The 14389-nt window shown below is 46.6% G+C and overlaps 1 protein-coding gene across 1 annotated transcript in view; it reads right to left on the reverse strand.

Annotated features, from left to right (window-relative positions):
• Positions 1–1718, reverse strand: part of WFIKKN2 (WAP, follistatin/kazal, immunoglobulin, kunitz and netrin domain containing 2) — a 4772-nt gene extending 3054 nt beyond the window's left edge. Inside the window, exon 1 of the mRNA XM_009585299.1 lies at positions 1192–1718. Within this exon, the coding sequence (XP_009583594.1) occupies positions 1192–1392 (201 nt within the window). The 5' untranslated portion in view covers positions 1393–1718. The remainder of the gene's footprint in view (positions 1–1191) is intronic.
• Between the last annotated feature and the right edge of the window lie 12671 nt (positions 1719–14389).

Below are 14389 nucleotides of genomic sequence, written 5' to 3' on the forward strand. Positions count from 1 at the left end.
TGCACATTACTAGGTTTCAGAAGCAAAGTTAGAAACCAGAACGAGTAACATTTTCAGCTGAGGTTAAGGAGCGTGGCTTTAGCAAAGTCGGTGGCAGAGTCCTTGGCTGCTTGCAGACCACTCACTCCATGAGAGGTCCCAGGACTCTGTGCTGCCACAAGGCAAAAGCAAATATTTTTAGCCAGTGGCTTCTGGCTTTCAGGTTTTGACCAGTAAATTATTAAAACAACGTCCTCTACTGCTGCTGCTGGGTTTTTGCAGGTGTTTCAATATTCGCTGCTGCACCTGGTAGTTGAAATAAAGGGGGTTTATTTGGGAATGGCAAAAGTAAAAAGAGAACCTTCATTCATAACAGATGGGATCCATCTGAGCAAATCTCTTTGTTTACTTGATGGCCAGCCTTTTTCTCTATTTTTTTTTCTCCCCACTTTGTTTAGCATTGCAGAAACAACCTGGCTACAGAACATAAAGCCAATGAATTTTTTCAGCATGGTACATGTTACTGTCAGCCTGGTTTGGGCTGCAGGAGCTTTGCCGTTGGACATGATGTAAGAGGCAGGACAAGCAGGTATTTTCAGATGCCAGCTTGAGCTGGCAGTGCTGACAGGTTGAAAAATGAATTTTAGGGTTGTAAGCTAAGCACATTTTGAGCTGGGAGCATCACAGAGAACATCTGCCTGGTCATTTTAACTGTGCCCCTATTTTGCAGTCCAAGCACGCTTTGTGTTTCAAGTGCAGCAAAGGCTGATGATTTACATGTTAAATCAAACCATTTCACACAGAATTCCTCCCAGGAATATAAAGCATTTATGATGGCCACCAACAACAAAGACCATGGTGACACTGCTAAAATACTATGGATTGGCCCCAAGGCATGCTGAGTTCTGGAGTATCAAATTCGGACATTTCTTTTGACAAGAAAGCAAGAAAAATGATCAAACAGAGCAAGCGCTGTACCCACATCAGCATAAGTGACAGTTGCCACACACCTCCCCACTTAACTGATAACTCATCAAACCTTTTCTATTTTATATAGGTCACTAGTCAATTAAATACGTGCGCTGCTTGCATCAAGTCCTGCACGGTGCCGGCACCTTTCTATCTGGAACAGAAACAGACTGCGGTGCAAGCAAACCCCCCAACAAACCCCATCGCCCGCCACGCAGAGAGATAAAAATGTGCATCACTCACCAGATCAGCTTCACACTCTCTCTTGCAAGTGCTCTGTGCGTCTACCCACAGGTTGGGGTTCATGTCATTGGGGCATATCCCAGCGTGGGAATACCGGATTGGAGGTAAAGCTCTCCCTTTCAGAGAGACCTCCAGAAGCAAGAGGACACTGCTCTTCCCCAGCAAGATCCACATCCACCGAGTGAACAGCACCACCAACATCTCAGAACTTCTCCAGGGCAATGGCAGTGACCGAGCTGGAGGTAGTTCTTTTTGCTTGGGGTTGCTTTTTTTTTTTTTTTTTGGTAAGCCTTAAATTTTCGAGGAACCCAAATGCACCTGACTTCTGTAAAAACTTCAGCAAGCTCCTTTGCTGCCTCTGTTGATAGTGCAGTTTGGTCTGGACCTCATTGGATTAAAGGTCCTAGGAAGTTACCCCCTTATTTTAAGAGAAATGCTAATAGTCTGAGCAGAGTTAGCTCTATTTATACCCTGCCTCTGTTAACAAGTCAGAAAAAGTAAACTTGATTTCTTTGACAGGCACACGCTTCCTATGTCCTGGTGGCAGTCAGACAGATTTGTTGCAAGAAAAAAAAGCTGGAAAGAGTTTAAAAGGCTGGAACTGGCACGGTGGGACCCCTGCATGTTTCTGAATGCAGGGAGGCCTTCTTAACCCCTTTAGACCTAAAGTACTTCCCTATGCTAAGAATGGCATTTACTCCTGAAAGAGTACTTGTCTAAATAACACGGACCCGCGGTCAGGGGATTTCCCCACGGCAAGGGGCTACACAATCACTTGCTAAAAGGAACAATAATAGGATTGAAGCGATTAAAGCTCGAATATCATATTTTAACACAGGAAGTAGGGAAGAAATAACTTATTTAAACTTAGGATCAATAAAGCAGCATGTCTTCGTAACTTCTCCCGGGGTTCCTCCGGGCTTTTTTCTTTTCTTTGGTGGGGAGATTTCCAGGATGCTGGTTTTAATGCTGCACTCCAACCCCACCAGCAAGATGTTAAAAGTGTCCCTGAATTCCTCCACATTTCCTGACAGCCAGATCCCATTGTACAGTGCATTGCTGACCCCTTTAACAGCGACAACAAAAAAATAGTAGAAGTTCAACTCTATGGAAACCTGCATAAAGGAATGTACAGCATTTTTGCATTGGGGGGCGGGGGGGAAATTCAGTCAAGCTGAGTTCCTCGTTCCCTGATTATTACAGCAAGGGGCTGATCCTGCTCGTGCTGAACACGTGCCAAAATCCAGAGATGAGTGGCAGAAGTCAGAGTTGCTCAGCACTTTCCAGGATTAGAGCCTTTGGGCTGAGTTCTGGGCTAGCCTGGATGGATCCTGCACGGTGCTAAGAGCCTCCTGGGAGGGCCAGGTAAGTTTGCATCCCATGTGGGGTTCAAGACCAGCAGCACTGTGCTTTGGGAGGAGGGAGGGTTGTGCATCTGCCCTGTGCCCGGCGCCGAGTGCTGCGAAGCCAAAAGACCCGGGCGAAATCAACCCTTACTTTAATAAAGTTTTTCCGTTGGGTTTACTAAACCAGGGTTGTTTTTCACGGCTGAGTTTGGGCCCAATTCTCCCCTGAGTGAAGATGGCTGCCAACCAGTACAACCAGCAGTGAACTAGGCCACCACGCAGGCACTGCCCCAGGCCATGGGGCTCTTGCTCCTCCCATGGGACAAGGCAGCAGAGCCCAGTGACCTGCTGGTGTTTCCCGAGGATCACCTCCAAAAGGAAGGGAGAGCAACCTGGACCCGATCTGCCCTCGGCTGTGGCATTTCTGTGGCAACCCAGGCTTACAAAGAGGCTCTAGCAGTTTTGATTTGTGTGACCGCATTAACGATATGCACAGTATTTGAATTTCATATGACGTGCGGAGAGAAGTTGTCCAAATTAGCTATTTATAAGGAGTGAAGTCAACTGCCAGGCAGCAGTTTGCAATTGATTTATTCTCTCTGAAACTTCAGAAACCTGCATGACACTTGTACAAAGTGCGGCTGTGCGCAAAATGTTTTATTCAATACTTGTTTACAAAGACAAACGCAGCACCCTGTGATGCCTAAAAAAGCCAACCAAAAATGACACGTTCCCAAGAGGTACTTAAAATTCTTACAGCTCTATTAACACAAAATCACATGTATTAGTGGTTCTGTTGACTAAACAAAGACACTTTATATTGTAAAACTGACTACAGATAAGCTTTGAAACCAGCTGTACGTGGGGCTCAAAAAGCGCAGGTATCTCGGGCACTGGAGGAGCCGCTGTGATGAGTGTGGAGGTCTCACCCCAACAGCTGCTCTATGTGCAGGGAATTTGCCCTTGGTCCATGGCATTGCCACCATGTAGCCGTGGATAAATCCCTGCCATCCTCAGGGTCCTTTCGGGCTATTTTACCCCATTAGCTCACTGGGCCAGAGGCGGAGAGCTGGTGGGTCCATGGTGCTCTGCAGCTTCTGTCCCCTCTCCTGGTGCCACAAAGCCACCTCCTTGCACGCTTTGGCCATGCTGAGTGAGAGACGCACCAGTGTGGGCCCACCCCACGCGGGACTCCCTTCCAAGGAGGAAGAAATAACACTATCTCTTTTTTTCCCCCTCCAAGACCAAGGATCCCTTGCCCAGAGGCACATTTCAGCTGTGGGGGAGCAGAGTGGGGCTCTGAAGAACCAGACACTGGTTTGCATCAGACAGACGGAGCAGTCTTCTGCTTTGCTATGTCCTCCTCCATCCAGAAGGATATTCTCCAGGGACAGATAAGTCCCACTGTGGTCTTCTGCTTTCGGCACGCAGATACCATGTTCAGTGCGATGGCCAGGACGGCGGAGCTCAAGGGGTGACAGGTTAATGAGCCCAGCTGAAGGAGCAGTTGCATGGGACATGCAACTCAGCTGATTTAATTGTGTCCCTGTTGCAGGTCAGTGGGGTTGTTCAAGGAAAGGCCATTTGAATGACTGGATTTGATGTATTGTCACCTCAAACATTGGGTCAGCACTTGGCACAGCGGAGAGGGGCAGGGACATCCCATAGGAGCTCGGGAAAAAGGGCAAAGCAATTATCATTAATGACAATGATGATTTTGTCAGGTCAATGTACTAACATTACAAATGAGGCACAGGAAACTTGTGTTAACTGAGAAATCAGGCTTTCAGCAAAACTTTTGCTTAGGAAACCTCTTAGGGAAACAAATCCTGGCCTAATCCAATGGAAACCAGACAGACGCTGTGCCCCTCTGACTCCCAGGAACTGATCCCATGAAGGATCAGTCCCTTGGCCACTTGAACACCGGGAAAGAGAGGAAAACAGCACCATAAATCTCCCCGTGAATGCGGGCAGGCAGCTCCTGAGGTCAGAGGAGGCAGTGAGGACTCTGAATAACCCTCGACAGCTGCCCCGTCCCTGCCAGGACATCCCAGACATGCTGTTACCCAACCTGAGGAGCACATCCAGGAGGGGACACCACTATGCAGGCTGCCCGGGGTTGGCTTGGGGACAGTGGGGACCCCTGTTGTCCCAGTAGGGATAGCCAAGCTCTGGCTGACTAATGCACTCAATATCTCCTGGGTTTCACTGAGGGCTGGTTTCTCACCTGATTTAAATTAGTTTAGCTGCACTGACCTCACAGGATCTGACCAGGTACTCCAGAACACCATCAACTAAAGCCAGCTGTGAATCAGAGTCTTTGTCAGGGTTTCTGGGCATAGTTTTTCTGTTGTTTCTCATTTATAAAGCATCGTGCATTTTTTTCTTTAATATAAGAAATAAAGCAATTCTTATTCTCCATTTCTATGAACAAATCTATTATGAACGCTGAATTTACAGCTTATCTTGTCTCATTCATGTCAGATACTGATGTGATAAAGATCTTCCCAAATGAGTTCAAGTTTATTCCAACCTTGGAATAAACCCTGCCACTACCCCAAAATCCCCTTTCTGATCAAGATATTCATCTGAGTCTGTTGGAATGGAAGCTGGGATGAGCTTTCTCTGGATCTCAGATGGACAAACCTGAGCCCTGATGGCACAAAGCAATATCCCGGATCTGCTCCCAGCAGCGGGGACATGCAGTCTCTGACCAGCCTGTGCTCCACAAATCACTACACCACAGTCCTGAAAAGCCCTCCTAGGATGCGCAGGGTCCTGGTTAGGGCTGTTGATCTAGAACTGGCTTAACTATTGCTGGTTTTTGTAAATTATAATTTCTTTGCCCTTTTTCTTACTCTTCCCAAGCTCCTATGGGGTGTCCCTGCCCTTCTCTGCTGCACCCAAGTGTTGACCCAGTGTTTGGTGTGACCCCTTCTAATCAAGGAGGGAAATGGGATTCTCTGATGCACAGGAAAGTATAATTGTGTTGGTTTTTTTTTCCTAAACTACTGTTAAAGGAACAGCAAACTGTTGGTCATATTTATTAGGCAAAACGAGCAATCCTCATCTGGAGTTACTCAGCTCCAGGATGGTGGATTGATTTGCTGGTTTTATTGTGGAAGGGCTCTTGGCAGGAATCGTCACCCTGCGATGTTAAACCTCCCATCTCCCATTGATCTCTGCCTCGGCAATGGGGCCCTTCCAGATTCGGCCTCTCGTGCTGTCTGGGCCTGCCGCCACTCGCAGCCAGTTTTGCCAACACAAACACAAACCACCCCCTCTCCAGTCATGGCTGTGATTCATCGCTGCCGGGTGGTAGCTTGCTGGCTGTGGCATCAAAAGCCCTAACGCAAGGGCTCATGGCTGGAGCCGGCACTTTGTGCTGGGGGTCCAAATGGATGCCCGCGGCACCCATAGCCGGGAAAGGCAAGCCCGGGGTTTGCAGGTTGAACCCGCGTGCCTCCATTGGACTGTTCTGCCTCTAAGCTTAGCTTAAAGCAAAGACTCTGGTCATTGAGACCTCCCTCCTCCCCCACGTAGGGCAGCCGGGCACAGCAGGACCTGGTACTAACTCCCTGCACCACCCGGGCCAGCGATCTGCCCCTTCTTCCAAACAGGGCCCTAAAACCTGCCCTGCCTGCAGGGACACTGATCACGCAGGCAGTCCCAGGGACACGCTCTTCTTCAGCCCCACCATCATCATTCACACACTTTAGGTGGCTCCTTGTCACTGCACAGATGAAAATGTAATGCCTGAACAGAAAAGTACTTAAAAAAACCCCTTCTGTCTCATTTAGAAAGTAATGATGTTCCAGTCTGTATGTAAAGCTTATTGCACTTAAAGCTGATAGCCAGACATTTGAGAGGGAATGTCACTGCCAGATCCCTTTTGGAGCACTGCTGCCAACCGCTTGCCTCAAGCAGTAACGTTGCTTCCAAACCCACACAGAAATCCAGATGATGCCTCGGGACCTCGGCCTTAGCTTGCTTCGGGCTGCAAAGGGCCAAATCTTCCCCTTCGAGCGATGCCCCGCTCCCATGAACCTCGGCAGGACCTGCTCAGAGGCTGGGCTGCGGGGGACAGCCAGGAAGCCCAGCCTGGATACCTTTCCACATCCCTCAGAAGGATGAGCGTCCCACACTGGCAATGAGGTTGGCCGAGCGAGCAGGATTTTTTGGCACCATGTGATGCACCTCCGAACATCAAAGCGAAGGCAAAGGCTGCGCTGGCCACATGCTTTGGAAGCACATGCATACGAGCAGGGGCAGATTTGGGCTGAAGGTATGCAACGGTAATTGAGTGCCTATATCCTCTTTTCAGGGCCATTTGTATGCATAATTAGCAGCGGAAGCATGTTTCAGTTTCCCCCTAGTTAAGATTTTTGTCAGGGTTCCCTGTAAGCGCCCATAACTAACAAGTGCTGGTTTTGACTTCTGAAATAACCCATCTGAGCAGATAACAGCGTGTACTGACAGGCTCGGGGAACCGGGGGCATATTTAGAGCAGCGATTGCTCACCGAAATGAGCCGCTGTTTATGTGCATTCTGCCTCACGCGCAGATGCTCAGTAAGCAGAAGTTAATGTAGTTAGACAAAAGGGCTCGGTTTGGGAGGAAAAATCAATAATGTCAGGGAGTTTATTACAGGGTTATGGGCCACCTGCTAGAACTCAGCATTAGGCCTGCGTTACGTTGTGTTTCGGTGAGAGCTGATGGCATTGCACCCAGACAAGGCTAGCGCCAGAATTATTACTTTATGCCTCGGCAGATGGCTTCTGCTCGGGGGTTTTATCTTTGAGTGCAGACATACAACTAATCATCATTTGCTTTCTCTTTCTCTGCTAGCGTGAGCTGGGCAGGAAGCAATTGCCAGTTTGATGATGGTTCATTATTGCTAGGTTTATTCTGTCTGAAACAGCACAGCAAGAGGCAAAGAGGGTACAAAGGCAGATAATCAACCAGTTATCAGTGAGATATGGGGAAAAGCTGGGCTCAGAGGCTTGTCTTGCACTGCCCCATCTCTTTCTCTCTCTCTTTCAGAGGCAAAGCCTTAGTTATCCCATCGATAATTTGGGGAGGCCATGGAGTTGGTATCTTTGGATTGTCAAGATTGCAAAGGTCAAACGTTGGGAATGTAGAGCAGGAGGGTCTAAGTCGCTTCCCAAAGTCCCTTCCAGCCCTGTTCTTTGTCACCCTCAATGTGGAGCAAGACCAGCTCCATCAGTTAAGCTTTGAGTTAGGGAAATCTGAGATCTGTAGTGCAACCTGGAAAGTCACAGAAATCACAGCCACAGTGGCATCATTGCACTTTTCATGTTAGGCCCTCTCAGGGATCTATCTGCATGGTGTACAGGCTGGACAAAGGTACTATCGCACCACACAGACGCGTGGCTGCAGCAGAGAGGTTTGAGCACCTCACTTTTGTTGCAGGTTTTAGTTACTAGTGGTTAGTTTCATGGCTAGCTTCAGTAACAGCACTTTAGGAAACTGGCACCAAATCCGTGGTGTGCAAATGGAGACGTTCCCATGTCTGGCAGCACTGCTGTGGCTGTGTAAGCCACAGCATGATAACCTCAGTGTTGAACCAGTACATTTGTTGTTGTTGCTCTTCATTTCTTCTGCTTGGTTCCAGCTTGATTTGAATGAAAGCTCAGAATAAAAGCAAGGCGCGAGCATGGCGCATGCTCAGGCTGAGTGCTCGGCATATCTTCCATCAAAGCCGGTGATGTTTCTCCAGAACGTGAGTTAATTTAGTTCCACATGTACTGCTGTGGGAGGCTAATGAATATTATTAAACCCATTGCACAGATTCCCTTCAGTCTGCAAATGATCCTAATTTAACCTCCCTTATTTACTTTTAGGAATTTAAAGCTGGAAGGAAATCACTTGCTGAGTATCACACAGCAACAGCCATGAAAGGCTGGAGTCCCGAGACCCTGCTTCCAACCCTATGAGCACCATTTGCTTGTCAAAATCCTAATTCAATATAAAAATGTCAAGTTGCTTTTGTTTGCGATGTGATTCAACTTAAATAAACAGTAAGGTTTTAACCTGCTGTGCTAATTTAATTTAAATCCCTTCCAGCTCTCACCTTTCTTCCTTGAAAACCCAGAGTTCCTCCTGGTTTGTGCTATAAGCCTTAATTCCCTGTGACTTCAGTGTGAAGGTATCATCTCACCGTCACTCTGAGCTGATCCTTTTAGAAAGTTTATGAACCTTTCAGTGGATGAGGTCTGAGCTGAGAGTTTGTAAGGTGAGATAAAACTGCTGCAGATTTGCCTGGTTTTGTGCTTCATTATGAGACTTTACCAAACCACTGGATCTGTGAAAGTTTGGAAGCCCTTTTTGTGGCTGGGAGCCTCTCCAGGAGATGCAGAGCAGCTCCCAGAGACTGGGCTTTTCATCAGGCAACGAGCATTGGCTTCTCCAGACAACCTGGAAGTCCCAGAGCTCCTCCGAGGATTTGGTATCCAAAACTTAGCTATAAACAATAATTAATTTTCACAAAATGGAACTATTTCCATTCCTGCAAATATAATGAAATCCTTTTAGCGTCAATTCCGTCTTCTTGGAATTTAAATCTAAATTAGGACAAAATTCTTTTTAACTGAAGAGTTATTGCCTTCGTTTGGCTTTGCTGGTCGTTAGCAGTCCTGGCTGTCGCACAGTGCATCCTCCGACCACTCTCAGAGTGTGACCTCTGTCCCCTACCTGGTCAGTTGGGCATATTAACAGTCTTTCCAGGAGATGAACTCTTTTGTTTCAGTTTGCCCTGTGTACTCTTTTACTACCAGATGCAAGACATCATATGGTCTGCATTGCTTCAACCCAGATGATGGCCATCAGAAAGAGTTAGTAAACCTCTTCTGGGCCACTGACACCGTTACTCGAAATGCCCAAAGACAACTAAATGCAGATCTGGTATAAACAGGGTGCTCCTCTCCTGGCATTCATTCGGCAGCAGATCTGAACACAGTTAGAGATGCAAGCGATGTCTGCAAAGCAGCGATGATCTACTTCCATTGATCTTTAGAGTAGCAAGCCAATCCTGCCTGCCCTGGCAACGGGATGTTTGTCTGCATTTAATGGCTTTTTTTCATTGTTGCTCTTTCTGATTTCAGCTAATTCAACATATATTTTTATTTTGATCTATTATTGTTTGCAGCGTGAAGAGTCCACCTGCAGCCTATATCATAGCAGGGTTCACTGAGATGCAGCACTTTCTTTTCCACGGCAGTTTTGAAGATAACCAGTCCTTGATTGCCTGACATGATGGTGACCGGCAGAGCAATTGTAGGTAATGTTTAAGAGATTCACATGGTTTAATCGTTATCATTTTCCTATGCCTCTAGGGCCTGCACGTTGGGCTCATTGCATTATCTAACCAACTGCTAGGATTGTATTTTAATGACAGACGCAGCAGGCTGCCTTTGAGCAGGCAGGTACAAAGGAATCGGAGCATCGTTAGAGGCGAGTGTTTCAAACACGCTCTGTAATGGCCTGATTTTTCTCCAATTGAAGTCGACGGTAAATATTCTGCTGACTTCAAAGGGGAGCGGGGTGAGGTTAGAGCCAAACACTCTTGGAAATCCCACCCAGCGCTTGATTTTTCTTGACCTGAAGGCCAGTTCAGTCAGCTCTGCTTCCACAAAGGAGCTTTCAGGAGTCCTGTAAAAGCTGCTGGAGTGATTTTAGCCCTGGGTTCACATGGTAGCAGCATGTGAATTGCGGCGAGGACAATTCAGCCCTCCCAAGTTCTGATTTCTCTTCTGCAGATGTCTGGCTGGCATCGCTCTTGCTCTCTCCTCGTTGACTGTGGGGAAGTTTAGGGCAATGGGATTCCTAATTAGGTACTTCAGTTCAGTGGGGTGAACTCCTCCAGTGACATGGGAGGATTTGGGTTACCCTCACAAAACCTTTGGCTTTACTGTGCCTCAGCCATGAGAACAAGCTGGCCTATGTGCCTGGAAAATCTTTACATCATTTCTGCAACCCATGGCATGAGCTCTGACTTTGTCTCTTCCCATCACAGAGAAAATCATCTTGAATTCATTTTTCTTTTGTGTTTCTTGTTTTGTAATTTTACACGTTTTTCTTTTGTGTTTCTGTAACACCATAGTTACAAAGATCTATACAGGGTGGAAAATCAGACTTTTCCATACATTTCCAAACATTTCCATAAACTAATTTCCTTTTAAAATCAGTTAGATTTGTTGATATGGAATTGTTATCTACACAGGACCCATTCCTACCTCTGCCACTGACTTATTCTGTGAGCCTAGACCACTTAGTCCCTCCGTGCCACAGCTTCCACCTCTCTAAAGGGGAACACAAAGTTCACAAGTGGGTCAAATGACACCAGTTTGTCTTTTAAATCCTGACTGCTTGCCATTGCTGCAGAAGTGATGTGAGAGTGTGAGCTGTGATTTGCTGCAACCCCAAAATTGTCTGAAAAAATGGACAAATGCAAAACCTGTATCTACAGCCATGTTTGCGTGTCTTAAGCTGCAGCTTAAGCACAACCCTTTCTAGCTCACACACACACACTTTTTTTTTTTTTTTTTAAACTTTGCCATGGCTAGAAACCTGATACTGTTACTGTTTCAGAATGTATACTTGGTTTGGACTTTCTCAGCTCCTTCCAGATTTCTTTGAGGAATCTGGCGTACCAACGGCCATAGAAAACCAGGTTAGTGCACAGTAGAGGCTTTCATGGCCACTAATCTTGATGACAAAATTATTCGAACAAACACTTCTTGTGTCACCAATATATATTATGTAAAACCTTGTGACTTTGATTATGTGCCTATAATACAGCTTAGTCTGTTTGGGTGTTTGGTGCTGACCTCCAATAAGCTCCTAAAGTATTAGCAAGAATTTGCAAGTGACAGGCAGGCAGAGGTGCTGTTCTGCCTAATCCCATTCTCGAAACTCTGACTATATATGTCTGAACAGTTTCTGTTGCTTTCCTTAAGGCACCAGGTTGTTTGTTTCTCTGTCCCCTCCCAACTGCTTTTGTCCTTCTCTCCACTGCTTTGATGTATCACAAATGTTGGAAGATTTAGCTAACCTTATGGATTAGAGCCAGGAAGACAGCAAGAACAAATTTAGAATAGGAGGCAGAGAATGTACCAGCTAGGAGGTGATGCTGTCAATCTCCATGGAGACCTCTTTAGTTACAGCTTTGCTAATTACTCTGTTGAATTGTATAGCATCTGGTTGAAAGCCCATCCAAGTCAACAGAGAGTTTCTAATCGACTGGCCATGTCTCACGACCATGAAGAGTGCACAGGGCATAGCCCCTAAGTGTAACCGGTTATGATTTGCATTTGTGACTTTCTCCTTGATGGCCAAAACACAATTTAAGGAGATTCCAGACACCTTGATCCAGTCTTCTGCATGGGGCCAGCTTCTTCGAAAGAAAAAAGCCTTGCAGAAACAAATGTAGACCTTGTCTTAGCAAAACAATTTTTTTTCTTAGGAATGCAGGTGAACCACCTCCATCATCTTGTTAACAGCATGTGCACTTCCCGCAGGCATCAGCTCCTGCAGCAGATAAACTGGGACAAGATCCACAGAAGCCTTTTGGCTGCGAATGCCTAGATAGGACATGGCCCTATGCAGGTGTCAGGCAAGTATATACATTTGCCCCATGTCCCCAGGATGAGCCTGTTTCATGGCTTGGGAGAGCAAAGTGAGGGACTACAGACCTGGGCAGAGAGGAATGCAGCCAGACTGGAGAAAAAGCAAAGGCGGCCCCTTGTCTGCTCAGTTTTCTGGGTTAGGACATCTCTCAGCTCAGAGGGGACTGGGCTCACGCTGGGGGACCCTACCCACAATCGCAACTCAAGCAACAACAACCCTCAGGGGGAGAAGTTTGGATCCACGGCACTGCAGCTCAGGCTTGTCACTCCTTGAAGCCAAACTGGCTTTAGACGCTAATCCACTGAACAATTTCCAGTTATCAAAATCTATTGGACTTCTTAACCACGAGTCCCTGAGCTGATGTACCACCCCCCTCAAGTTCCAGTCCTCTGACTTGTTTGTTCAGAAATTATTTATTTGTCCTACAAATAGGAACAATGTTAAATTAACAAATTAAAAAAAATCAGCCGCACACCATGCCTGATTTCTAAACGGATTTGGCTGCCTGAGCAGATCCTTCCCCTGCAGATAACCACTCCCCCAAATATCAATGTCAATGCCATTTTTCAGCCCCCCCATCAAATTTCACTCCATGCTGCAGGTGTGTGCAACTCTGTCCACGGGTGTGTGCTCACACCTCCTGAAAAATCTCTTTCTCAGGCACCCAGCTTCCCCTCGAGCCCCTGTGGGATGCTCAGCAGGGCTGAAAATCCACGGGATAGCTGGTTGCACTGCGATTCAGGGATGCTCCAGCTGGCTAAAACCTGTCCTAAATCCAAGCCCTCTGTACCATTATCAGCGTTGCAATTCCTGCCTGGCAATTTGGTGAAAAGACCCACGATTTAACATCAAAAGAAAGGTGATTGGTGAGTTCTCTGCAACTTTGCAATTCATTGCAAGTTTTTATTTATCTCATCAAGAATAGAGAAGCTAAAGGAAGGGCCCCAGCCACCTTGCCTCAGGTGCTCATCTTGCCTGACACTAGACAGCTGGAAATTATTGGGTTCAAACCTCGTTACCTTTGGCTCCTTTGACAGTAGGTAGAACACAATAGGCATCTCCAGATGATGATTTGTCTGTGCTATTCTTAGACACCTGCCCCAGGATGAGATGAATCAGCCTCTGTGCTGCATATTTCTTCCCATGGGCACGAAGCGAGCGTTGGGTGATGCAGGCTCAGACTTGATAACATGGAGCTTCGAATTTAACCTAATTCACCTACAAACTCTCACACAGGGACTTCCATGGGGCCAGCACAAAAACTGGTATAATAGAAACTGCTTCTCCCTTGTGACTTTGACTTCTCTGAGGCTGCCTCCGCATTGAAACCCTCAGTGAAAGGCCCAAAGTAAGCAGCGTATATTAGTTTAAACCTAGGTGAATATTGGGCTTGACTTTTAATTCATTCCATCTTTATTCTCCACCAGTCCTGCCATTTCCCTGAGCCTTAATGCCGTAACAGCTTTAAATCTCTCTCCCTCTGTATATGCACATTAAGAATAATCTTTAAGGCTTCTGGCTATACCTAAATCTTATTTCTAATACCCTTACACAAGTGCAGGGTTGGTTGGAATTGCCAGAAACATTATTTTGGTGGGTTGGGTGGGGACTGGGTGTTTCAAATATGATTGTACAGCTGTATCACTGTGTAACTAGGAATTAAGCCTTTAAAAAGATGTTTAATAATAATATTAAATGACTCAGAACTTGGTTAAAGGAGTTGGGGAATGAAACCTGAAATGCAAAGGGAGTGAAAAACTTCATAAGCCTTGAAAAAAAACCAGAAGCAAAGACCAAACAGACAGACCACAGTTTCTCCAAAAAAGGAGAAAAGAACCAATCCAGAGGTTCAGTCACAGTCGGAAGCTTGCAAAAAGACAGATATTAAAACTAAACCAATAAAATCTGGAAAAATTGCTCTGAGGACAAAGAATGGCCCAACTCTCCCTTGTGGTTACTCCAAGCAGCGGCAGGACGTCCAAGCACATAACAGCTAAGCGCTGGCTCTGCGCTGCCAGGCATCCCTCAGTGTTCCCACCGGTGCCCGCAGGCTGTGAGGGCTGCGCCCAAGGCTGGTGGATATGGTTCCCCCTCGAGTGGTGAGCACAGGGAGCACTGAGCACCTGTAAACCACAAATAAAACAAAATATCACTGATCTGGGCTCCACACACACAAACACTCTCGCTGTGGCTCAGAGCTCAGCG

This window comes from Fulmarus glacialis, unplaced genomic scaffold (assembly GCF_000690835.1).
Source record: "Fulmarus glacialis isolate BGI_N327 unplaced genomic scaffold, ASM69083v1 scaffold39499, whole genome shotgun sequence".
NCBI classification, from domain to species: domain Eukaryota; kingdom Metazoa; phylum Chordata; class Aves; order Procellariiformes; family Procellariidae; genus Fulmarus; species Fulmarus glacialis.